Below are 27,988 nucleotides of genomic sequence, written 5' to 3'. Positions count from 1 at the left end.
GATTACCCAAACTCAGAAGAGAAAACAACACATGAAATATAATTAATACGAATGCCGAATGATAAAAATGATACAAGTCATAAGTGCACACCTTTGTTACTTTTTATTTTACGACCAAAGACTTAAAACCAAAACCGCCGCGCATTATCATTTTACAACTGTACATGCATTTCATTTAATTACACATGACTCGAGAGTAAACCTACAAAAAATAGGTATACAATGCAGACAAAAGTATAAAAAAAACAAAACAGTGATTTAATTTCAAATGTTGTTGGATACAAATTTATTGGAACCTAAATAAAGCGTAAAAAAAATTATTTTGCTCATCTCATAATTGAAACAAACCATAATTAAGAATAATTTAACATAAAAAATATGAAACAACTTTTTTTTATAATTACCCCTATTAATAAATAAATATTGAGTGATTCTAACTAATAACACTAACGCCTATTTTAAGGTGAGGATTTTTCACAGATTATGAAAAGTACACTTCTTTTTAAAATTATTACTATTTTGGACTTGGTAAGTCAACTCTTTGATGTTTTTAAATTATAGGGCTATTTCGTAGATCCCGTTGATGTCCACCCACACTATCAGTATGGTTCGATGCCGGGACCCCCCTGTAGATAAACGAGATCGACGAATAGAGGTATACAGTCACCGTACGACGCAAAAGGCAAAATAAAATCACTTAAGTACACTTAAATGTCCCGAGTGCGGCGAGTTTCCAAAAAATAAAAATAAAAAAAAGCCAGCTCTTTCTTTTTAATCGAAATCTTCGGCAAAGCCATTTCGCAGACGTTCTTTCATTCAATCCGGGAAAACTTGGGCGGCGGGACGCGACGTTTTTTTTATTTATTTATTTTATACATACAATAAACATATATATATATATATAAATATATTTTTTTTTTGGCGACGAAAACGACTCTTCCGGCCGTTTAATGTAATGGATACCGTCGTTCCAAGAGCTCGAATCCTAAGGGTGTGGTGTAAGGGTAGTACACAAAAGACCGCGTGTCGTTCGAACATTAACGGTTATGGCCGGCGAAGTAGGTGTAGCTAAAATGTGCGACGCTATAAATATCACGGCGTTGTCCATTATTTATTTATTGGCTCGGTAGAAAAAAAAATGGTGTGAATGAACTGAAAAAAAAGCTTCTGAAATTTGTCCACGGTTAGTATCGAAACCCTAAGTCGTGATGCGAATTTTGTTAAAGGCGTGCAATGCACGAGCAATAAGAACAAGTGAAAATCCGGTATACGTTAAATACTTTTGCATTTGTATTGTATTCGTGTTTATTATGTGGCGATCGATAAGGATTAATCAACTGATAAGAGATATGATAGTGTGATAAGAGTGGAGATTGATAAGGACATGGCTGATTATCAGCTGATAAAGTAAAAACGTTATCACGTTTCGACGTTTTTAGCTTTAGCTCAAAAATGTTTTTTCTTTTTTTTCTGAGAAACATAATATAAAAAGAACCGATAATATAATGCACTGGACTTCAATTATTGGTATGTAAACGGATCATGTAGATGGTTGAATGAGCTTTTAGGTAACGTTAAAGCGTGGTTTAAATGATAAAATATATAAAGACTAGTTGGTTTACTTGGCATTCATATGGAAATAGGGAAAATGGTCAACGTTTTAATTTAAAATTTATGAAACTCTATAAAATAAACACAAATAAAAATTGTTTCCACTGGCAAATATTGTAAAATCAAAAACTTATACTTGATAAATACTACTCTATTCACTCGTATCCGTTTGGTTCTCACAAAACGATAACAAAAACAACATGACGTTTTTTATAAGAAATTATTATTTTTTTAACCCTTCAGTTGGCATTGTATATCTGATTGTACAAACATTTCATACGTGGGTCATTTAGCTATTATCATTATTTTTGGCATATCTCAAAAAATATGCATTATCCTGTGTATTCAAGTCAACAAAATGTTTGAATCAGAAACATTAATATATGTTTCAATAACAAAAGTAAAATAAAATAAATGAATAGCCATTTCCTCACAGCCCTGGTTTGTCCCGACATCTATGGTTGACCCATTCCAAGTGATTCTCTGCTAAGAAATTATTTTTAAAAGAATACCATTTAATTAACTGTTAACCATGAGAAACACGTTTTAAATATGTCCTAACATTGACACCTTACTGCTCTGACAAGTCTAATAGCTCTGTGTGTTTAATAAGTCCCGAGTCGAATTTCAGTATCTCTTTTATTCCAATGTGTCTGATTTCCCAAGAGAAGGTTTACCAAAGATATATTTCCTTTTGGTACTGATGGAATCATGATCATACAAGATATACGGTGTGAATTTTCCTCCTCTTCTCTACATTTACTACACACTGGTGATTCTGTAATCCGCATATGATCTAGATGTCTGAGTGGCGTGCTAATAGTCCAATCAACGTGTTCATTTGATTCCTGATCACAGTCTTTAGATCCTTTAGTAATATACCAGGATGCCGATGATTCTTAATTGCCTCGCTACGAATGTATTATTTGTTAGACATTCAAAGACCGACTCTGAAGTCAACGAAGAGTTTTACTCGACTACAGCCTTAGGAGCTGTTTGACTATCTCGCCAAAGATGGTGATGTTCCTTCCTGAAGGGTTAAATATGATCATGTTTTAAGCCAATATACTACTTTTGGCACTTCCACTTATCTGCCAGACACGACAAATTGCTCGTATGTCTGATGAATAATATTCCAATAATTTTCGAGTAGGTTTTAATATTCAGACGGCATTACCAAACCGCTTTAGGCGAGAGGGGTGGTTTTCGAAAAAATACCGTGTCTGGCTGACAATAAAAATCGAGGGCTTTTCTTCGATCGGTTGCAGGCGTTTCTTTCATAAAAAAAATATGTGCACTCTCCTCCTTCGGTCTGTTCTTTTGTCGTGTACGAAATCAAATTAGCTCGGAAATAACAATAGTAATAATTATTGTGTACAAAAAAAAAAAACACACTTTTCCCGCGTTTTCTTTATTACACACCGACAGCACCTGTCACGCGATACGAAACGAAAGAATATAATATTAATTTCATTTTTTTGCTTTTCCCTTACTCAAAAAAAAACGAAATAACCTAATCACGGCCGTATACTTATTTGCATGATATTTACTTGACGGTTGCAGATGTCGTCGGCGCATATCAACTTTTTTTTGTATACATTAAACGACAGAAAAATAATTTAAAGAACACTCCATTCTTTATCATAGTATTATTATTCACATTATTCGTAGCCGAATCAATAAGTCCAATATGTCTCTCTCGTTCGCCGAGCTTTGCCGCGGTATTTGTTGGGAAGTAAAAAATAAATTTAAAGGAAAAAAAGAGCTTTCGCCCAAACGAGACACGGCCATCGAGATAATATAAAACGGAAAAAACAACTAACCGGGTAAAGGCGAAATTAATTTTTTCCGTCCAAGAAACACGCTATTCTATATTAATGTTTTTTTTACTCAAAACGACGACAAACATAAAGAACAAATCAATAAAAAAAAATACAAAACAACTATAACGAATAATTATTACTGGCGACCGCTACGAGCGCGTTCAAGAATAACATTAAACGTGTACACACACATGATCGTCATTAGACGTGTACTTAGACCAGAGCGATGCTATTAATTATTTATACACATACAGGGTGATTCATTAAGGAAAAGACGACACTCGTATTCTAGGAAAATAATTACAATGTGTAGTTTGTTATTATGTACAGAGTGATTGATTAACTATACCAGCTATGGCTTTTTTTAGTTATTCTTTTTCATATTTTTATAGTTTGAATTTGATGTGTTTTTCAAAAATATAAGCCCATCCCTTATATATAGGTACACGTTAAAACCCTATGAACTTAAGATTTTTAAACGGTAACGTATAGGTACATATTATCTATTTAAACTAAGAAAACCTAACCTCACCGTCAGTTTCGAATAATTACTTTTAAAATTATCAAAATTTATAGTTCAGAACCATAGGAAGGTTGGGGTGAAGTATTAGTTTAATCATTTTTACATTACCTACATAAACTCTATTGACCAGTCAAAATCCTCAGCAAGTTATTCTTATTTTAAACAAAATACAATTTAATGTATACGTTCCCGTTTAAGTTTCAAAAGTTAATTGCGCTTTGTGCAAAATACCAAAAAAAGATAAATACATTCGGTAATATTGTATAATAACATAAAAATGAAAATCTATGAAATTGTAATTATTTTGTCTCGCTTCGTGGATGGATCACCCTGTATGTACAGATCAGAGGGAAAAACTAGTTCCCCAAAGATGGTCAAAGTCTACACGCACACAGTATATTACCACAAAAGAGCATATAGTCTCAATAATAATATTGTTATACAATATACATTTTCCTCGGAACGGCTGCTCTGATTAACAGCTTTCGTTGGACGAGACTGTCGTGACGATATCAGAGCTAAAGAGGTTCAGAGTTTTAAAAAAAAATAATAATAATAATTTTAATAATAATCCTAAAAGCCGATGGACTGGTTTTTTATTTGATTTTTTCAAATCCCCAAAGCCCGTCTACGTTGTCATCGCTATAAGTAAATGGGGGGGGGTGGGGGAGGGGTTAATAATTAGGCACTAATAAAGGCAAGTCAAAACGTAATGCATTATGTAAAATAAACCCGACTAACCTAACTCGAATATTTGAAGAAAAAAAACTAAAAATTATGACGAAGGTCAGTAAATAAATGTGTTGGATTATTTTCCACTTAATAGTTGTGGTTTTTATTTAATTACTCGAATCGTACGACGACGATATTAACAGCAATATTTGACAAATAATGCACGTAGTAGCCGTTTTAAGTAGTGAAGAAATATTAAGATTTTCTAATTATAAAATGTTATTTTTCTCCGAGTTATGTGGCGTAAAACAACAGTCGCTACTGGTAAGACACACACAGGTCGTTCTCACAGCGTACAATAATAGTAATACATAATGATAATAACTATTGTATGAGAGAAAAACATTAAAGGGCATTGGCCACGATTTAGTGAAAACAAGTGGAAACGTCCGTAATCTACATGGGAGTGGCGCCGTTGGACGGTCATAATGATAATGATGAAGGGTGTTGCTCAATATGTTGCTTCTATACAAGACGTTTGAATTCCGGTTGTTGCTTGGTGAGAATCGAAAAGGGTCGATTATTATCCTTCGCTGTGTGTTTTGAGCCGAGTGAACTATAAAGAAAAAGGTTTTTATTACCCGTTTATTGGATTTTATCCCGCGTTTAAATCATCATCGCACAGTTCTCGAGTAAACACCAGTAAAAAATAACACTACAAATAAACCAAAAAAAAAAAAAACCCGTTCGATTACCATTGCTAATATTGCCAAGCGTATGAGAATCAGTCAAATACCATAAGCTTTGATGCATACGATATTGTATCCGGAATTCGATATTGCAATACAAAAGGTCATACTGTACACTAAAAATAAATATGTTGGATTTTCTAACAGTACAATAGTGGTTTTTGTTTAATTACTTATGTCAGAAAATAAAAAGGAAAAATAGAATTTCAAACACATCATGTATTGTTAATTACTACAATTACCTACTTTTATTGAGTTTATACAAATCCAAAAAGACTTAATCGAGTCCTCGATCAACTCTGATGCTGATCACAATATTAAAGTTTTTGACAATTTTAAATGGCATCTAACATGTTATTCTAAAGTTTAAACTAAAATTTCAAATTATCTGCTTAAGATAATGAGTAGGATAAAGTAGAATGCGAGATGACATAACGATTTTAGCACCATATTGTTTACTATATATACATTCTTATACAATATCTTTTTGATAATTATAATTGTGTGTTACATAACATATATGCTTGTTAAGACTAAGGAATAGATGTTTAAACTTCATAATATTATAGTCGCAAAATAATTGCAACTCTGCTCAAAACCAATACAGTGTTTATCGCGTGTATGTAATCTGAAGTAGAAGAAAGAACTACTTTTCTTTGAGAAACTTATATTGGATTACACATATTATATTTGTGTCATGCTAAATATATTTGCTAAACTTGGACATTATTTAAATACAAATTTAATAAGACATTGCAAATAAAAAAACTTAAATAATAAATAAATAAATAAATAATTATAATTTTAATTTTAAAAAATATCTAAACAATACTATCAAACAAATTATTTGTTTAACAGATTTAAATAAATAAATAAAAACAATTATGTTACCTAATAAATTTTCTATATTTTTAACTCTAAAATGGAAATAATCATTCAAATACAAAGGTTAGTCAAATAAAATATTATTTGATGTTATAAATAATAGATTACTTGAACATACAAATGTATTACAAACAACTTCAGTAGATTCAACTTTCTGAGTACATTTTATTGGATCGAATTGAATGTTTATTATTTTTTTTTTTTTTATACAGTATAAACTTACAACTTAACTTTATTTACGGGGCCAAAAAGGCCGACTAGAAAATTAGTTAGATTTTTTATAAAAAAAAAAACCTGTGAAACTGTAAACGCTTAAAAAACATAAAAAATCGAAAGGAAGCGTTAAACTATAAATAAAAATAAAATGAAAATTGGACCATATTGCCAAGAGACTTTGCATTTTTAGTCTTGATTTGCATACAATTTAACAGAAAATATCTACAACGTTTAAAATAACTTTTGGTAATCTAAAGGAGGACCATGTAAGAGTAGTACAAACAAAAATCAAAAACGATTAGGTGGCATTCGGCATTTGTCTCGCAGAGATAAAATGCGAATTTTTTTGCTCGGTTAGAGTTTTTTTTTTTTTTTTATCAAAATAATATGTTACAAACGACCGAGCCGGTGGTACACGTGATCTCAAGGAAGTCAGTCGGATCAAAAATCCTTAGGAATGCGGTATAATACATGTGTATGCGCCGGCAATGCAACTGTGGAATGCTAGAAATCACCGAGTAGGTATAATAATATATAATATATATATGACAGGTGTAGAATGAGCATACACATAATATGATAAATACACTTGTCCCGTTACCACGGCGCGAACCGAAAACCGAAACAATCATTGCTTAAATAAATACAAACCAGTCTAGTCTAGGCAATAAAAGTCCAGTGCAAAATTTATCTCCAAGTGCGAAAATGCTCAGGTAAAAATCTCTCAGGAAAAAAAAATGACCAAGTAACCAAAAATGCCAGAGTTATTTTTAAGTTATTACATATATTATGTAAATCGCATCTAAATTAATAGTACAAAAATTGTAAATTGGTATTAAATTTGTCCACGTTTAAACAGTTTAAAAATGTATTGTGTATAATACTATTAGGTAACACCACAATATTTGAAAATCAAATAAAAAATTTTAAAAATAGGTCGGACATATTACTGTCAACAACGTTCATAGTGACACTTACAAACAGTTTGAAACTGTAAGAAGTAATTACACACCTAATTAGAGAACAGGTAAAAAAAACCTAGTACCGAAATACCGAAAAAAATTTAGATAAGTTAACAAAATTTTCATTCAAATTAAAACCATAATACATTTTAATATATTCAAGTGTAAAATATTAAATTTTGATATGATCGTTTCTTGTTTTTTAAGTATAGTTTTTTTTTTTTTTTTTACTTAAACGGGAAAGGTTTTCCCAGCGGACGAAAATTATAGTGATATTTTTTTTTTTGTTGGCGTTTTTTAATTTATTAATACTTTATTAAGCATCGAATTTTCTTCGAATCCATCGTTTTCTCAAGAAAATAATTTTATCAGATATTGCCACCATATTTTAACCTGTCGTAGAAACAACAATTTTCGTCGAATACTTACCTTAATTACTTGACACATAACACTCTAAACAAGTCGTTAGCAAGTGTTGCCAATCGATTAATTGTTGCCCGAGGTCGTTAAACTAACGAATGAAAATAACTTTCAAAATCAATAATGGTTTCCCATTACACGGCAAATACATATATGTACATTTATATTGACAAAAAAAATATTTGTTTTCCGAACGGTTCAAAAACTTTATTAAAACTTTTCCTTCTGTTTTATAACATAAAATATAAGTTATATATATATTTTTTTTTCCAAGTACAAAAATGTATTATAAACCAAATTCAATAATACTTTTGGACTCTGCTAAAAATAGTCTACTAAAGTATAATAATGAAAATAATCGTTTTTTTTAACAATTTATTATTAAAACTTGAATGGAGCATTGTATTTACACTAAAGTATGTAAATTTATGATAATTTTAATTTTTTTTTTTTTTTTTAATAAAAACTTCAAGCGTTACACGTCAAGATATGTTGCGGCCAGGAATATTTCCACCGACTTTAATAATAATGACTGATAAAGCCTGAAGAATATGATGAATAATAATAATCCTGCTGTTGGATGGTGCAAATATAAATGTATTTTATTTTTATTTATTATAGGTTTCCAACTTTCGGCTAAATATTAAGTTAACCGATACCGCTTTAATGCTAGAATCGTTTAGTAAATTAATACTAAAATTATAATATATTCCTTACGATACCCGTAATTTGAAAGTGAATTGAAAACTGTTTTTTGAACAAGGTTATAATATAAGAAAAATTGACAAAACTAACTATTGACTTTTGCCATCCTAACAGAGAATTATAGTTTTAAGATTAATATTTTGTTGGGGGGGAAAACCCAAAACAAACCAGCAGGTTTTTTTTTTTTTTGTTTATCCCCGTCAAACGTTTACCCGAAATTATGGGTTTTATTGAGTTTAGTTGAAAAAAAAATTAGTTATTTCCAACTCTGCAAAACAACAGACTTTTCTACGAGTAGAATTGTATCAAGTATAAATTATATACATCATAATATAAAAGCACTTAAAGAAAAAAAAACATCCCCACGACAATATTTTTTTTTCTTTTTTTTCCCCACAAGGGTTTTATTCTTGACATCTTGTATTCAATGTCATCTACGATAGTAGTAGTCGTTCAAATGTTTTCAAGTACTAACTGATTTTGCTTTTTTCCACCCTCTTTACGAGAACAAGTACGTAAACCTATGCGTCCTATCAACTTTTATTATGTTTTAGAACAGCAAATATCTTATACGATTAATTAAATGTTTTTTAAATCCTTTGCGAATGAGATAAATGTACTTTTTTTAATTTATGTTCTGCAAACTCACAAATAGTACCTAATCCATTTTCCAGTATTATAATTCAAGTCGTTAATAAATCATTAACAACAATAATTATTATTTAAACGTTACTGCCTTAAGTTTAACGTTATGCGATTAGAACTACAGCGCACCGTTGTTCGTACTAATGTGATCTAACCGATGTCTTGAATTACTAGGCAAAAGAATAAGGAATATAGCATTTTTAGCTAAGTAATTATGTACAAAAAGCTTGAACGTTGAATATATATTTAAGTTGGCTTTCAATACATAAATATTTTTTTTTTTTTTTATAAGTGTAACACTTTATCTACCTATTATTAATTTCAATAATATATAGTTGAGTGTGCGGATGCAACATTTTAAATTACTACAAACTATTTGCGATTAACATAAGGGTTTTAGATAATAATATGATGTCATCAATACAAACAACAATAGTTATTACTATTGGACTATAGTGAGCGGTGTGAATCGACTCATCGATCAACTATACGTTATTAGTTACACAAGTAAATGAATATCTCTTGCTCCAACCCAAAAGAAATTATCTTATGACTATTATTATTTTCTAAGCACATACTAGTGATGGAAATATGGAAATTCAGATTCTGGCAAAAATAACCCAAATTTTAGCAATTTAAAAGTAATAAAAACAAAAATGATTTGATGAACCAAAGTGGAAAATCAGATAATCAACAAGGCTTTAAACAGTTACCAAATAATGTTCAAGTTCCATCACTAGCATGTACAGAACAGTTTAAAAATGGTTGTGAGGATGGGTTCGAAAGCGCATTTCGACCGTCGAACGTAACTCTTACCTGAGTGGTGTACGGCTGCGAGCTCAGCCTGATGCCGTCCTGTAGCAGCTTGTCTTTGAGGAGCAGCTTGAGCTGTAGCTTGGGTATCCTGACCAGTTCGGCTTTGCCCTCCTCGTACTCGTCGTAGTGGACCTGTTGCAGCTCTTGCGTACTGCTGCCGGACGACTGCGCCGGACTGGGCACGCACTGTTTGGCCGCGGCCGCGTACTTGCACTCTTCCTGTATGGCGGCCGTCTCTTCCAGGGTGAAGTACACGCTGGCCGCCCCTTGCTCGCGTAGCGTGCGCACCGACTGCAGCAGGCGATTGCGGTGCGACGGGTTGAACACTCCGATGGCGTCCAGGTCCGGGTCGCCGACCTGCTTGCATATCTCCAGGTCGTCGTAGCCGTTGTCGAGGAACGAATCGGCGTACTGGCCCAGGTGGAGCGACCCGAGCCACTCGACAACGATGTTGCTGCCGCTCTTGTTACTAGCCATCGGACCGTGTCAACGTGACGAGCCGGACGACCGTTGGCCACCAGCTTTGGCCACAACACATTTACCGCGGGAATTAATAATTATTAATAACAATAATTTTAATGTGTTATAGAAAGCCAACGGGGAAAAAAATATAATAAAAAGTCAGGCAGGAAAAAAACGGCGAAAAAAAATTTAATAAATACTATATTTCGTTAAATATTATTATGATGTCGATAATAATATTTTTGTTTAACTCGAATAAACGCACACACAAACACACTTTATGGAAAACGTTGCGACGGACCGGAATGACGTTAACGTGCAACTCTACGCGGATTCTGTGCGGTTAACACTGCGGCCAAAAATGCGATAACAACGCGTGCGGCCTAATCTCGTTCTACCGGAGGACATATTGACATTCTCGGCGCGGTCGCGACGGCCACCGCTAGATGCCGCTGCCCGTCGGCCGCGGTACGCGGTCCACGCCGGGCACTTTTTCGGCAACCCGATTTTCGACGGAAGCCCACGGGCAACAACCGGGTTTTCGCCATCGTAACGGTGGCCGTCTTTCGTACGACCGTGGACTATCATAGATGTGTGTAAATAAGGTACACAATAATAATATTGTTTGAATAAATGTTACCTAATATCTTCGGTTGAGACGAACAATTGAAACACACGACATGATATTGGCAAAAAGGTGCCAATCACACAGTAGTTTAGTTTTTTTTTTACAGGAGAGCTAAAACACCTTTTTTTTTCCAGTTAATTTTAAATGTTCAAAATATCAAGTGCGATCAACTTTTTATGTAAGTAGGTAATATTATGTGAACAAATTCTTGCAAAAAGAAAATAATTTTACTTTGTGATGGAAATGGTCAGCCTTTGGGCGTTGAGAGTTCAATTTTTGGGTCCTTGCTCACAAATCACAAATTTTCAATAAACTGTTCATCAAAATACCAAGATGGGATAAACTTTTAATGTGGTAACAAGTAAAATTAAATTCTTGCATAAAAAGAAAATAATGTTACCTACGCTTAGAAATGGACAGCATTTGAAAGCTGAATTTTTGGGCTATTCGAATTTGTTTCAAAAAACTGTTTTTAACCTTTTCATACCAAAAGACGCAGAATTATTTTATTCATCAATTAAAAAAAGCAAAGCAACGGTTTTCTCAAAAACACTTAGACGGCACCTTTTCCAATATTTCCTTTTCAATTATAATAATTGAGGAATTCTCCAGACAAAAGGCCTGTAATATTATATGCAAAACGAGAAAAGCCAAATAAACGTTTTCAATACTTTTATTGAACAACATTTTGATTTTAAATATCTTTGACAAATGTTTTAAAATAGTAAAAACCTTAATAAAATAATTGTTTTGAGAATGAAATATGTTTTTTTTAAATTATTTTCCTAAAAATATACCAACAAGGACTTAATGTACCATTTTTCAAAAAAAAAACAACTTAACAAAAGAAACAACTAAATGAAATACTCTGATTTATGTAATTACTCATAGTATAGAAAACGAACTGTTGTGTATTTAATGTTTCCAATTGTGAAGTTTATTGTATATATTGTACATAATATGTTAATCTAATCTAATGTAACCCAACGACCTTTGATGTCATACTTAAATATAGAAAATACAACTCATAAAATTCCTTTTCTCAAATGATGGTTCTGTTCAAGCTTAATTTATGAAAATTCCAGTTTCTATCTGAAACCGGCATAAAAATTTGATAAGGGAAATTATTAAAAAAAAAAATGCACAAATTTATCCAAAGCTCTCAATACTATGCCTGTGCTATGTTTACCTTATTTTTGTATGATGAATGTGTTGGTAATGACACTTCAATCACTTTCAGATGAGCCGAAAATTGTGAAAAAATATATTGCAATAAAATCAATAAAAATATTTAATGGTAAAAAAATATTAACTCCTTGTACATCATTTTTAGGAATTATCTAATAACAAATCTGAAATCTGGAATTAAAAAAAACGATTAATCCTATATTATTTTTAAATCTTGAAACAAAAAATGTATAAACTAATTTAAGAATGTCGTACCAAAAAAAAATGTAAAACAACACCAAAAAAAAAAGTTGAAAAGAGAAGTTTTCAAAATTTTCCATTTCTTTCGATTTTCTCATTCGGATATTACTTTTTAAAAACTATTTCATCAAAAATCGTTTTTTTAATTTAGATAGATACAAATCGTATCAAAAAAAATGTATAAAAAATCTAGTTATAAAATTTTAGTATGACTAAAAAACTTTTAAGTTTTTTGGTAAGAATTCCAATTATTTCCATCGCCCTACCCTTATTTTAGTTAGTAACTATTTATTTATCCACTTTAAAAAGTTTGTGCCGCATATTATCCATTACTTCTAGATTGTATAATATGTATATATATATATATACATACCTACTCTAAAAACTTCCCTTGACCATAATAATATAAGACTTTTGCATAATACATTTGAATATTAGGATTAACTGAAATTTCGAGTGGCCATTAACTCGTTTACACTTTGATGGGGTATTAAAACTTTTTAGCGCTTATAAACTTTATGCCCTTTCAAAAAACATTATTTATAGCCTATCGCTAACCTCGGTGACGCCGTTTGACTGATTTCAGTGTTGTGTATGAGAAAACTGAGATTTACGAGGTCGTCAACTTTATATTATAATGACTTTGAAACAATTAAATATGCAAATTAACTTGTGGGGAAATTGCTGCTATCAATAGCATAGTTATTAAGTCCCAAAAACAGTGTATAATATCAGTGTTGACGATACACAAAAACTGGTGAATTATTTTTGATATTATGACATAAATCATACGTGTAAAAATAAAAAAACATATCTATTGGTTTAATGTAGTGCTTGTGTTTTCGCTTATTAAATATATTTTACGCACTTAAACTATATAATTGAAAAACCGATATTGAAAAGAATAAAAAAATTAGGTTGGCAACACCGTTGTGTTGATACTACCCCCACTAATTTATAAATAAATTAAAAAATCGTTTAATTAGTAACGTACCCAAAGGAGGAGAAAGAAATGAGGAGGAAACAATCTTTGTCTCAAAGTAAAGACTTTGGATCATGCATATTTCTTATATGATCATCCAATTCTCTTATCAGTTAGCCAGGAATTCCCCCTTAATCACTATACCACCCTCTATTTCTTTATAATTTATTGAATACTCAATAATTCCTTTTTGACGGAGAAAAACACTTATATTTTTCTTAAAGCTTTCTTAAAGCTTCTTAAAGCTTAAAATTTAGTGCTAATAATTGAACTGACAGTGGGCACGATTCTAAACTGGATTATAACTTAAAAATATACCAAGCTATGGCATTGCTTCTCCGTGGAAATTTACAATGATAAAAACGAAACGGCAGCCAATCACAATCGTCTATTTCGTTAAGCTGCCATTTTGTGAATTGATAAGACAAAAAAAAATTGGGGATATGCAAATACCTACCTGTTGTATTTAAACCACAAACTATAGCTATTCTATGCTATTGTCAAAAAACAAACCCCATTCTAAAGCAATAATCAAAAATATGAATACCTAATTCAAAACTTGCAAAATGTACCTTATCAGTAGCTTATTTGTTTTTTTTCAAAACGTCCCGAAAGTTTTGATGAAATTAAGTGGAACTCTCGGTATCTCAATTTTGTAACTTTAGTAGTTTCAACTTTGTTGTTGTTCAACTCGGATCGTGACTTGAGATTTAGATGAAATCAGAGATGTCTGCAGTATACTTGGGCCAAGTAATTTGTTCGCCAAAATACATAACACAACAGTTTACACGAACTGCTCGTGTAATTTAAATGGGATACTATAAATAAACAACGACCAAGTACTTGTAAGCACAATATAAGAGGTGGAGCCCATTATGCATGTATACGCGTAAGCAATTTAAAGTTCAACCAGATAATGTTATATCACTATAAACGTGTATACGATGATATTTTACACAATGATTGGAGAGCCAATAAAACAGCAGACCCTTGTTGACCAATGGACTATAGTAAGTTCACAGTGCATTGCAAAAGAAACAAGTAAAACTTTCTCGACAAATAATCGACCATCTCTCTAATTGACTGTCTATATACAGATAAAGGTTTTGTGCCATTTTATACAAAAAAAACCTTTGGCTAACATTGGCATTGTACTTTTGTGGTTGATTGGATCTTGGGGAAAAGCAAATCAAAATATTACACAGTAATGCCAATTGTGTATGTTGTATTTGCTGGGCCAAAGTGTAGATGACATGTTTTCCATAAAAAAAAACAATTTCCAAATATAGATATTTATTTAGTTGTTGTTAACCCACGATGCCACGTCTATTATCATTAGGCTTAGGGACTTATAGTATTTGTAATATGGACATTATAAAACTTAGAAGAGTAATATACTGGATGTTCCAGCATGAAAGGTAAGTAATAGGTGATTGGACATCTGGGGGACCCCCAAATAAGCCCCCCGTTTTCATTTTTTCGATAAGTTAAAAATTGAAGATTTCGACAGTTAAGTAAAAAAATAATGACTTAAAAAATATATATATATATTCCCTGTTATTCAGTGCAAAAAGCTCACCTTAAAAGAGGGGTCACATCATTTTCAGGCCCTTTCGGCCCCTAACTCAAAAAATCATAAGAGAAAAATGATTAGAGACCAGAAATAAATGATAAGTGATAAAAGATAAATGCTAATACATAATTGATAAGAGATAAAAGAAAAGATATAATTGGTAAGAGATAAATTATGATAGATTAGACATAAATGATAAGAGATTAGAGATAAATAATTAGAAACAAGAGATAAGAAATAAATAATAAAATATTAGGGATAAGAGATAAATTATTAGAGACTAGAGGTAAGAAAAATGATAAGATAAGTGATAAGAGAAGAGTTAGGGGCTGAAAAAGACTGAAAATTATGTGACCCCTCTTTTAAGGTGAGCTTTTTGCACTGAATAACAGAGAATAATTTTTTTTTTTTAAGGCATTATTTTTTTACTTAACTGTCGAAATCTTCAATTTTTGACTTATCGAAAAAATGAAAACGGGGGGCTTATTTGGGGGTCCCCCAGATGTCCAATCACCTATTACTTATATATATATATATATATATATATCTAAATACGTTTCAGAGTGCAATAAGTTTATATAATATGTAATTTTACTATGCATATTTTGAGGATTTTCTTATGTCGGGATATAGTTTGCTATTTCTACGTTTATTTGGGTTTTACGATGAATGTTATTACAGTGTAATTTTAAAGAACGACTCAGTTTCAATGATGTAATTTTTACAACAAAATTAAAAGATTTTTACGTTAGAACATTTTTATTTTTATTTTATTAGAACAGTTTTGTTAAAGTTGCAGTTAGACATTTACAAATATTTTGATTTTTTTTTTATAAGTATTATTTACTTTTATATATTTTATCATTTAAATTATAAATGTTTATAATTGATTTTAAGGTAAATATTTTTGTTTCAAATTTAATTGTAGACAAGTTGTATTTTCGATTGATAATTAATAAATCATAATTATCATCTACTATTCATTAGTTATTACTTTTTATAATTAAAAATTAAACAAATTTATTTTTTTTAACTGTGGTAATGTCTTATGTTTGACATGTAATACTATTTTGTAAAACTGTTTTCAAGAAAATTTCAAAGTCATCTGCTTGTTTGTGGAACGCTCTCATGCAAAATATCGTTCCTTGCGGCCACAACTATATTTTCCAAACAAATACTCCAATTAAGGTTTTTCTTGACTAGAATTTATACATATTATATACTGTATATAATTCAATAAGAAACCGAAACCGTCGAGTGGTTTTTAAAATGCAATGTCTTTTACTGAAAAACGCGTTTATGGTTTCACACTTTGAGTTTAAATATATATGTGTTTTTTATAAAAATAAAATATAAACAAAACGAATACAGTTTTTAAATTTCAAAATAAATATACTCCAAGAAAATGCAAAAAAAAACCGAATTATTAAAAAATCCGAGTACCCCGACTATAATCCGAATGTATTTGTTTTTATTATTTAATTTAATCATTTAATTTTTATCATTCTATTTCAATAAAAAATAATATTTACAAGCCCCCACTCTGTTTTTTCACATTCTTAGATCCGCCACTTGTGTGCAACTATAAACAAATCTAACCTCAAAAATAGTTAAGTGTCTGCCAAATTTGCAAATTGCCAATAAGTATTACAAAAAAAAAAAACATAATATAGTAGATACTTGAGCAAGGCCGGAACGGTCTGGTTAAATTTAAAAACAGTTCAAACGACCTTCTTCTAATCGGATTAAAAATTAAATACTAAATAGGATTAACAACCAACATATTGTACAATCAGATTTTCTCCACTTTGCACTTCTGCCATACACAGAAGAGGGGTCAGATATTTTCAATAATAACTATATCACATTCTGCCTTGGTTGATCAGTGGAGATTTTCAATACTCTTCTATTGAATTTCTTAAATATTCTTTTAACCTCCAGATAAACTCAGACAGACAAGCGAGACGGTAAGTTGTCTAATTTCCACCGGAACACTGTGCATCTATATGACTTTGCCTGATTGTGTAGTACTCACTTGTCTATGTGATTTTATTTTTTGGGGGTTTTCAGGAGACAAAAAAAAACTGTTTTTCTAGGTCCTTTTTTTTTTTTTAAACAAAATCTTTATGATTTTCCCCAGTTTATTACCGTTCAATGGATCGATTTAATTTATAAAATAATCAATTTTTAACTTTTAATTTAGCCTAAGGAATGTAATTAATGGGTCTTATAATGGTGTAATTAAATAAATATAAACTTTTGGAAGTTTTGATTAAAAACAAACACTTTTTCTGTGTGTGAAATTTAACATTTTTATTCAACACCATGCACAATATAATATATTAACATGCTTGAGAAAAAATTAAAAGTGTTACAATATAGAAAACAATATTAACTTTGAGAATATTATAACTCTAAAAATCGAACCGTCCCGAGTAGTCAAAAATCTTGTCAGGCAATCAAGTACAATTTGATTGGAAAAAAACACAAGACCTGTTTTGTGACTTAAATGAATCACTCTGTATTGCAGTTGTCGGCTAAACGAAAACGATTATTCGGCCAAAGAAAATGGAATAGTATCTATTTTTATCAGCACAGCTGTTGTTATCACAATATCATTATCGTTGGACGCAAATCAACAGGTTTATTTCAAAATAATATTATAATTAATGAGATTAACAGCTATATAGCCCGTTGGACTTGGACTAGTTCCGGGTTTTATTATTATTATTATTATTGCATAAAACAACACAAGTTTATCATCATGAACAGAGTTTTATATAAAAGCGCTGCCAGTTTTTACTAACACAGTCAAACAACAAACAGAAAAAAAGAACAAACAATAGATAAATAGGTTTGTAATTTGTATTTTAACAATTTTTGAGAATCTCATTTTTTGTGTTTATTTAGTGCAATTTTTTTCTCATACAAGTAAAAATACTTGCAAAAAAAATGTCTGCATCCAGACGACTGTCGTCTCTCATAATGGGCGCACCCGGATCGGGCAAAGGTACGGTGTCCGAAAGGATCGTCCGAACGTTCGATATGCTGCACGTATCCAGTGGCGACATACTGCGTAAAATGATCCGCGACAAGACCGAGCTAGGCGTCCAAGCCGACAAGTGAGTTAACAAAAAAAATGTTTAAATTCTTCCATCACCACCAACAACGTTAATGTCGTCCGACACAGGTTCGTCTCAAACGGTCAGCTCGTGCCCGACGATCTCATGTTGAAAATAATCGGTTCCGAGCTGAGGCGGTTGTCGTCGGCCGACAGCAGTTGGCTGCTGGACGGATTCCCCAGGACCAAACCGCAAGCGTTGAGTCTGTTCGAAATAGCTCCGGTCCAGGTGGTCATCAGCCTGGACGTGCCGTTCGACGTCATTATCGATCGGGTCAAAGGTACGGACAAAGCTTATTGTTGTAAAACTTTTTACGTCGTGTAAAATTGTATAACCCACACACAATTTGTACGTCAAACAGGCCGATGGATTCATCCGGCCAGCGGACGGGTGTACAATACGGATTTCAACGCTCCCAAGGTGGCCGGGCGCGATGACGAAACCGGCGAGCCGTTGGTTCAGCGCGAAGACGATAAACCCGAATCGGTCAAGAGACGACTGGAGATTTATTCGCAAATGGCCGGGCCCATTTTAGAATTCTACGGCCAACAAAACGTTTTGGCACAATTTTCAGGCAACACCACCAACGAAATTTGGCCAAAAGTGTACGAGTATTTAGCGACAAAAATCGAACCCAAAGAAAAGCTTTAAAGGGTTTAAATAAACTACCAAAAATGTTATTTTACAATTTTTAAACAAAGTCTGCAATCGTTTTTCAGTGTTATCGGTTATATTTTTATGAACAATACCTTTTTTTTGGTTTTTAGCACAAATCGTAACGCATTCGATTAACTTTATAAATATATATTTAAGTATAAATAAATACATTTATTCGATTAAAATAAAATTATAATGTTTTTTTATTTAACACCAAAACGATTCATGTTACATTTATGTATACTATGTTTAATCTGATAACTTACACCGTGTCAATTCGTTGTGTAGCAAAAAAAGGTAATTGTGGTTTTTATCAAAAATAAAACTAATATTAAACCAGAACAATAAAATGTTCAAAACTTTTCCAGTCTTTTTAATTAGTCAACACCTTAAGAAATACATTAATAAGAAAAAAAGTACGTTAATTCAATAAAGGTCAGACTTTTTTTTGGCATGGTCAACGATTATCACATTGAAAAATATGCCTTGTCTAATTTTCTTACAAAAGTGTTGTCTCGTAAACTGAGTCAAGTCCATCAAATTATTTAAGCTCGAAACAAATCCAGACCTACTTAGCTTAACGAATTTCGATTCCAACACACGACGTCGTAATGACAACAATAAATACATTAATGTAATATTTAACCGAGTCGTACTATTATAGTATTTTTTTTTTTTGAAACAACAGATTCGGCAACAAACAATAATAACACAGTAAAAAAAAAAAAAAAGGATTATAGTGCTAAACATTTTTAATTTTTTTAACTTTTTTGTTGGACACAATCAACGATTTCCGTTTAACGGGCGTTTTACCGACGGGAGTCGTCTTGAGCGTGCCGTTTTCGACTACATTGTTGCGTTGTATTCTGAAATTGTAATAAATACATTTAAATAAAACAAAAAAATCAAAACAGTATATTAGTACTCACTTAGCTTCGGCGCTGTTCATTTTTTGAACGCATTGCTTTAGCCGGTTCCAATTTTTGCGGCCGGCCTGATTGAATCGGCTCGTCGAGGTTTCCAAAACGTCATTCAGCCGTTGCCAGTCGCAACTGTGATGCGAAAACTTATTCGAACTTATCACGCAGAGAACGTTCAATATTTCGTTAATGTACCGTTGCCGTCCGGACACGTCCGGTTGACTGTCGTCTAGAGACGTGAAAAACTGCAAAACGAATTTTTTTTTTTTTTATGTTACACGACAAACGCTACACACTAATTTATTTAAACAAAGTTGTTAATTACTTTAATAATATAGTCTGATAATTTGTTTTCAATTCGGTCTAGTTGACTCTTGTCGTCGAGCTGTTCCAACAGTCGCGTGTTCTGGTAAAACGACACCAGAATGCATACGGCCTGAGACCGTCTGTACCACCTGACGGCGTCGCTGAATGCAAACGGCAAAATGCACTCCAACAGATCCAAGTTGCGATCCCACGACACTTTCGATAGCAAAGACTCGAACAAGGCCACGGGCAACAAACAGTCCCTCTTGGTGAAAAAGTCTGTAAGACAATCCTCCAAAATGCCAATCACCATTGACGATTTCTTTTTTTTCTTGCTCGTTCTGCTCGAAATCATGTGCACGTACGATTTGACCAAAAACGTACAACACTGCGTTATGTGCGTGCTGATGTCCAAAAACACGGGTGTCGCTAAAAAATGGCAATATCGTTAACGTGTTTTTCCAATTGGTTACGTTGAGAATCTGTGCTCATTTGTTTTTACGTACTCCTGACGCCCTTGTCCATCAACAGTTTCAGGACCGTTGACATCAACTCTTCGTCCACGCTGTCCGTGTTGTCGACTTTTTTCAACTGACTGATTTTTTTCAACACCGATCGCACTCTCGTCTCGAGCGGACGCTGTTGTATGTCTTTGATACAGAACTCGAGCAACGCAAACAGCGCAGGGATCGTGTCCAGAATGAGACACAGCGACGGGTTGTTGTCCAGATATATATCGACCAAATCCATAACTCTGAAAATAATCAAAATTAACAAATATAATAATACACCTAATTTTGTTACGGAAAATACGATACCTCAGCCTAAAGTTCATTTTCTCTTTAATGTGTTTAGGATTCTTGCTAGAGTTTTTCTTGTAGTTTTTAAACGCTTCCGACAGCAAGTCGTCCATCATTTTGCCCTCTTCTTCGGTCATGTCGTCAATGTCGACAGATTCCTAATAATATAACTGTGTTATTGCACTGGAATATAATTGGTTAAAAATAAACCGTAATTACGTCGTCTGAATGTTGGTTAGCCGACATCATGGCTTTGTGCAGGGCCAACTTCAACTGTTCTGTGCTGTCTTGATCTTCGTCGCTCAGCTCTTCGTCAATGTCGGAACAGTCGCTCTCTTCCGCGTCGTCGTGACGACCGTTCAGCCCGTTTCCGTTAACTTTAACATCGGTTTCGCTGTCTTCTTCTTCTACGTCTTCTTTGTCAGATTCCGAATCGTCAGACTCGTCGTCGTCGTCGCTATCTTCGTTCATCGTATTTGAAACCGTATCGTATTCCGGATTCAACACCTGCAATTTAAGAGATCCACTTTGTTATGAATCTGCTTAAAAAATGAATTTTTCATTTATAAAAAAACAAACAATACTTGTAAAATTTGATGAGAAGCTTGAGGTGTTAATTCCGAACACAAATGTGAAAATATACGCGTAATCAGCTGCCGTAACAAATACGATTCTTTGGCCAACAACGACAACATCAGTTCAACAACGACTTCGACCCAATTAGGCTGGTCGTCTACGTCGTCTTCGCCATTATCTTTTTTATGGTGTTCGTAACAGTTTTGCAATTCCTACGAAAAACAGCCACGCAACGTTAGGATATAGTTGTTGTATTGTATTGAAAAAAAATTGATATATAAATAGTTTCACGTCCGACCTCTAGCGTTTCCTTGGCGACCGACGGCTCGACAAAAAGATAAAGTCCCATTTGCAAGAACATTATGTGGAAAACGAAAAGGATCGACTCCTCTTTGGATTTGCTTTGACACTTTTTCAGTTTCTTTTCAATTTCTCTTGTCGTCTTGGTCATTACTTTCCAAACGGCCAAGTCCTACAACGAAAACACTCGATTAAATAAAATGATATCGTTTTACAAACGGCCGCATCGCTACGAAAGCGTTTACCTCTTTGGACGTTTTCGACCTGAGCTGTCGGTTGGATTTCACCAGTTCGTCGGTGTAATGTACCAACGTGGACAGAGTGACCCTGAGCGTTTCCATGTTGGGTTGTTTGTAGCTGAGCGCTTTCAAAAACGAATCCCTTATAATAGCTATAAAACCGAGTAGGTACAACATTTTAGTAAGCATAACAGTTGTATTTGGTTAAGAGTTTACCCGACAATTCGTGACTAATGTGATATTTTTCGCTGGCGCTGGCGAAAAACGCGTTCTCCAACATGAATTTTATCTGATCGATTTTCCACGCTGTGTCCGTACAATTTTGTAATCCCAAAATCCTAAGACAGCAAAAAACAATTATTTTCGTTTTAAAGTCGATTATAGAAAACCATCAGTACACGTACCTAGCGAGAAGCTGTGCGGCGTATCCGCGATCTTGGATTTTCCAAAAATGAGCCTTGTCGTTGTTGCCTTTTTTCTTCATCAGTATAACCAGATGACATTGTTTGGCCAACAGTTTGATGTGCTCTTCGTCCATTTTCATCAAACAGTTTTGGACAATTTTAATGCCTGCGAAACAAAACGTGTAAACTAGAGACGACGGCCACGAACGAGTAATTCAGTTATCATATTTATTAGTCGACACTCGATTTATTTTCCAATTAAATAAACAAATTAAATTATTCAACGATATTTGAGTTGTGAAAAAAAAGGTCTCTTTAAAGTTACTTAAAAAAAAAATTGCCTTAATGACAAATAAAATTGGTCAAAATAAGTATTGAAATAAAAAAAAGGTTATAATATTCACTTTGTAAATAAATGAATGGATTGTCAACGACAAAATTCATTCGACATATTTAAGTGATTAATAAATTTATCAATTACCTGTAATTTTTTCGATCATCATATCACCCGGAGGCAAAATAAATTTCAACAACACTCTGTACGGTATTACGGCCGTGTCCAAACCACTGACACGCTCCATTACGGCAGTGATGCTTGTTTTGGCATACGACGTCAGGGCGTCGGCGTTGGACCGCGAAAAAGATTTCAGCAGCATGTCCAAAAACCAATTGGACAACAACGAGACCATACTGTTCGGCGAACAGTTTTTGACAAAGTTCGAAAACAGTTTCATTGCCGCCATTTGTTGGAACCGATTATGCGGGCCGGTGAAGTGAGGCTGCAGGACCGACCAAAACGACTGTACGAGAGAATCGCTGTCGTCGGCCAAAGTCAGCGCTTCGGCAAACGATTCATAAATCGGATGTTCGAGCATTTCCATGCTAGAAACGGTCTTTAAAAAAAAAAAAAACGACAATCGATAAGTAAAATCAATCATAAATTCACCGACCGCAATGTGTATTTACAAATATTAAAATCTTGGCAATTTCGTTCATAGACTCGTTGCACAAAAGATCCGTGGCCGTATCGAACACTCTCGGCACGAACGAGCCGTTGATTAAGGACGGATATTGTTTGTGTACTTCGATAATGCAATATAACGAATCTAGAGTTTGCTTTGCGATCGGCAAACCGATGTTTCTTTTCAATAAAGGCCACACGATCTCGGCGAACACGACATTACTAGACTGAAGAAATAGAAAAAACGATGAAATTTATTATAAATAAAAAAATACTATTATATTCAATAACCATAACTCTTCCTATTTAATAATTCCACTTACCGAGTCAATGCCTTTGGTTAGAAATTTATAAGTCAATAAAGGTAGATATGCCCTTGTTTTGGTGTTGTTCAAAAGTTCCGCTACGATCGATTTTTGATCGTCCATCGATGCGGTACCGAACAAACCACTACGTATGGTCGCTCCATAGCACAGAACTTTGCCCGAGAGAATGTCGCCTTCTTCCTACAATGTGTCATATAAAAATTAAGCCCAAAACAATTTGTATGATAAAATTAAAAAATTATAATAGTAATAGAAAAAGAAATTGCGTATGTCATTTAGTAATTTACTGAATAGTTCGAAACATTATTAAAAATAAAAATGTACTTGCACAAAAGTTTAAATAGCAAACGCGGTTTTATTTGAACGAATTTAAATAAATTATAATAATTACAATAAAAAATGCTTTAAATAAAGTTTTTCATTTTTCTTAAATAATTTTTCAATCTAATAAAATAATTTATTAAACTAATTTATTTAAATAAATAATTTTTTCTTTAGGTAAATTAATAAATGTTAAACAGTTTCTTAATTTTCAAATAAAAAAAAGAGATGACATAGAACTATCAGTTGCTGGCAATTTTTTATTTTTTTAGTTTAGTTTATCAGCCGGACTCGGTTTTTGTTTTTCGGCTCGAATAAAATCTTTGACTGAAAAAACTTTTCCACCTTCTTAAACGGAATAGGAAGCCAAGTTTTTCCCCTTAGCTCGTATTTTACTTTTTTTTTAATTTATAACAGTTTGTGTAGATAATCGGCATGGTTTTATCAGCGTTGTTCTTGAAATTGTTTAATTATTATTTAATATCAGTAATACAAAAACGACGACTTGTGGTTAAAATTAATAGTTTCCGTTCCAAGTACATTTTGGACATGTTATAATTTTTAAACATTGTTTTATCTGATTGTTCAATGTATACTTGAAAAAAAAAATAGTAGAGATTCACATTTAAGTTTTTTTGAGCAAATACGAAACAGATGAAACATTTGCCAGAGATATTGTAAAACAAACCAACTGGGTTTTTCGATTAATTTTGTACGGGGCCCATGACGATTAACAATACGATCAGCAGTCGCTCGGTTATACTCACCGCTTTGGAATCGTATTTCGATAATTCTTTGTCTACGATGTCTTTGAAACTGTGAAAGTCAAACCAAGACTTGTCGGTCAAGTAGTTGATAACGACTACTAGCACAGAATAATAGACGGTCCTGACTTGGGTTTTGGGAGAGCCCAGACCGCGTATCAATCTGGTCAACACGTAGAACACTTCTTTTTGTTGTTGCTCGTCCAGCTAAAGCAGGAAAAATAAAAAAAAAAAACAAATCATAAGAAATAGTCCATAACTTTTTGCAAACGTCATCGGTTCGGATTGAATCAGTCAAACAAATTTGGCACAAATTGTAACATGACAACAAATTTGTTGATCCCGTTCTTCGTCTCACCTCATTATCGGTGGACAGTTGCAGATGCTTCACCAGTTGCATGCACAATTTGGGTTTGCCATTTTGAGGGGCTTTGATGACTTTTTCGAACAGATCCAATACCGATTTGCTCGCCATTGTCGTTCCGAATCAAAACAGTGTCATTTTCACAAGTAAATAGAAATATTGAAAGTTACACCGGATAAAATATTCAATAACAAGCTGTTTTCCAAATAAAACACTACATGTGACAATTTAAATTTCAATAGCGATGGCCGAAGAGAGTCAAACACGTGATAATCGTTTGTTTATCAGCGCTGATGTTGGCAACGAAACGCTACCGGAAACACTGGCATGAAGTTAGCGACAAACGGCTGTTATCAGCTGTTATCATTTGTGACTTCGCTAAATCGCCAAAAGTCAAAACGTAGAGAGATTTTTTTCGTATTTTAACTTGGAACTTCACACGTCCATTGTGTTTTTCATACTTCCCGGGATACTTGCAAATTTATAAAACTAAAGACCTAACCGACTTCAGCAATGGTGAGTGCACAGTGATATTTAACACGGTATTAATTTTGCTTCAACACGAACCAAAACAATATGGGTAACTGTTAAAAATAATAATCAAACATTTTTTTTGATTTTTTGCCATAAGTTTTCTCTGAGCCTGTTCAACGATATCCTACGTCCTTTCAACGTGACCTACAGATGTTGGTCGGTGTCCATGTTGCCGGGCAGCGAGCGTGAAGACGTGGAACGCGGAGGAAAAAGTAAAACACCAGTCGACTGGACCAGTTGTCATTGTTGTTGTTATTACTTTGCCAATACCTAAATAACTTGTTGTTAACTTTTTACAGTCATAATGCCGCCATCGGCTCTGGACGCTTTGACACGTTTGAATATTAACTACCCAATGTTGTTCAAACTGTCGAATAAGAAAAACAATAGAGTCACGCATTGCGGAGTGTTGGAGTTTATAGCGGACGAAGAAAAAGTCTACATTCCGTATTGGGTATGTCAGACGCCGTACTGTTTAACTAATAATGTTTGCTTTATAAAAAAAAAATATGTATTTATCGTTTAGATGATGAAAAACTTATTGCTCGACGAAGGCGATATGGTTCAGGTTGAAAGCGTATCGTTGGAAGTGGCGACTTTCTCAAAGTTCCAACCGCAAAATTCCGAATTTCTCGACATAACCAACCCGAAGGCCGTTCTGGAAAATTGTCTTCGGAATTTCGCTTGCTTAACGACTGGCGACGTAATCGCCATCAAGTACAATCAGAAAATATACGAGATGTGTGTGTTGGAGACGAAACCCGGCAGCGCCGTCAGCATCATCGAGTGCGACATGAACGTCGAGTTCGCCGCGCCGGTCGGCTACCAGGAGCCGGAAAAACCAAAAAAACAAGTCGCCGAAGAAATGATGGTAGATCCGGCAGATTTAATGCCGGAACCGGCCGGTTTCATAGCCTTCAAAGGCTCCGGTAACAGATTGGACGGTAAAAAGAAAAAAGAAAATGCCGACGACCAATCGAATCAAGTGGTCCGAGTAGCGTACCAAAGAGGCATACCGGATTACGATTACACCATTGGAACGATTCAGTTTCTACGTAACATTCGTTCGGTGACGAGTGAGAAAGAGGTAATTTTATTTGAGTTTTAAAACTTTTATCTACACAACAAATTGCAGTCGTATAAATATCGTATAACGTTATACTCGTAACAAGTATAACGTTGTTTTTTGTATCTGTTTGTTAATGAAATATGTTTTTTTTTAGACCGAAGAAAACGTGTTCAAACCGTTTGCGGGTTCGGGATCGGTACTGAAGACGAAAACAAAAAAATAACGTATCATCCGCGTTACTACTCGTTGTACTTTTATTCCACACACCCATTCAATACACGTCTTGTAAATAATTATTATGTTATGTAAATACTGATTCTGAATAAATGAAAGATATATTTATGATAATAAAACGTTTGGTAAAACTAGAATGGTGCCAAAAACATTATAACATCATTACGCGTATTATAATATTATTAATATAAATTCTGGCTCTGTGTCAACGGTATAAAATACAATATTTGTTTTTACTTTTAAAGTTAAGGCCAAAGGGTCAACGTATCTTGTTGACGAGAAATATTTTATTATTCGTCAACATTTGAACGCGCACACAATTTAGACTCGCTTTATTAGATTCGTCGGAAAAATTCTGTTCTTCGCTTTACCTACTGAAAATTGAACACCGTTCGACATATTGTTGAATAAAATCAAAATTTTAAAATGTACCCTCAACTTCACACTGTATATAATTACTTTCCTCGACCAATCTACAAAGTACTCTAATTTTAATTGTTTTTAGGCTACTTGAACACGGTTCTAATTTAAAGTCTTAAGGGTTTCAAACCCTGTGTCCTGGACCCCTCCGAATTGGGGGGGGGGGCTTAACGAATAATCCCCACACATTTACACCACAATCTAACCCAAAAAAAAAACATAAGGCTCCACCTGAGCAGTGTGTCTGCGATTTGTCAATACAATAATGACAATATAATATGCAATATTCAAACATTACAGCACCCAGGTGTGACACATGTTGGTGGCAGTTGGTCGTCGTGTGTGTATATATATAGGCAGGTAAATTGTTATACAAATACACAGTAATGTTTACTTGAATAAATTAGTCATACAACATAATAATATGTATGATGGCCGTTTTATAATGAATATAATATAATATAATAATAAAAAAAGACAGCAGCACAAAAGGCCTCTCAATACTGATCTGCAGATGGTGCAAAAATCAGGCAAATATTGAATAGGTTTTCAAAATGAATTTATTATAAAG

The 27,988-nt window shown here is 33.3% G+C and overlaps 4 protein-coding genes across 4 annotated transcripts in view; 2 read left to right on the top strand and 2 right to left on the bottom strand.

Moving 5' to 3' along the window:
• The window catches only part of LOC126843679 (uncharacterized), a 110,319-nt gene extending 99,493 nt beyond the window's left edge, over nt 1-10,826 (bottom strand). The window contains exon 1 of the mRNA XM_050581354.1: nt 10,028-10,826. Coding sequence (XP_050437311.1) covers nt 10,028-10,504 — 477 coding nt within the window. The 5' untranslated portion in view covers nt 10,505-10,826. The remainder of the gene's footprint in view (nt 1-10,027) is intronic.
• Nucleotides 10,827-17,726: 6,900 nt separating this feature from the next.
• On the top strand, nt 17,727-19,069 carry LOC126843686 (GTP:AMP phosphotransferase AK3, mitochondrial). The gene is made up of 4 exons (XM_050581363.1): nt 17,727-17,954; nt 18,011-18,222; nt 18,291-18,502; nt 18,584-19,069. Exons 2-4 carry the CDS (start codon nt 18,053-18,055, stop codon nt 18,871-18,873), a joined length of 672 nt encoding a protein of 223 aa, XP_050437320.1. The 5' UTR covers nt 17,727-17,954; nt 18,011-18,052; the 3' UTR covers nt 18,874-19,069.
• Nucleotides 19,070-19,613: 544 nt separating this feature from the next.
• Nucleotides 19,614-25,437, bottom strand: LOC126843678 (uncharacterized). Its single transcript, XM_050581353.1, has 16 exons — nt 25,155-25,437; nt 24,800-25,003; nt 23,709-23,891; nt 23,391-23,612; nt 22,906-23,317; nt 22,425-22,590; nt 22,237-22,358; nt 22,027-22,172; nt 21,780-21,953; nt 21,490-21,693; nt 21,125-21,412; nt 20,924-21,063; nt 20,612-20,859; nt 20,125-20,534; nt 19,809-20,044; nt 19,614-19,745 (listed from the first exon to the last, which is right to left on the bottom strand). The coding sequence occupies exons 1-16, from the start codon at nt 25,269-25,271 to the stop codon at nt 19,622-19,624; spliced, it is 3,396 nt and encodes a 1,131-aa protein (XP_050437310.1). The 5' UTR covers nt 25,272-25,437; the 3' UTR covers nt 19,614-19,621.
• Nucleotides 25,438-25,530: 93 nt separating this feature from the next.
• LOC126843685 (ubiquitin recognition factor in ER-associated degradation protein 1) lies at nt 25,531-27,137 on the top strand. Its single transcript, XM_050581362.1, has 5 exons — nt 25,531-25,676; nt 25,792-25,906; nt 25,994-26,148; nt 26,221-26,781; nt 26,918-27,137. Exons 1-5 carry the CDS (start codon nt 25,674-25,676, stop codon nt 26,984-26,986), a joined length of 903 nt encoding a protein of 300 aa, XP_050437319.1. The 5' UTR covers nt 25,531-25,673; the 3' UTR covers nt 26,987-27,137.
• The last annotated feature ends 851 nt before the right edge of the window (nt 27,138-27,988 follow it).

This window comes from Adelges cooleyi, unplaced genomic scaffold (assembly GCF_023614345.1).
Source record: "Adelges cooleyi isolate 19-005CV unplaced genomic scaffold, UGA_ACOO_1.1 ACOO_flye_CR_arks_rails_tigmint_CR_PRNA_574, whole genome shotgun sequence".
NCBI classification, from domain to species: Eukaryota; Metazoa; Arthropoda; class Insecta; order Hemiptera; family Adelgidae; genus Adelges; species Adelges cooleyi.
Note: the sequence above shows the minus strand (reverse complement) of the source record. Positions and strands in the feature narration are given on the sequence as shown.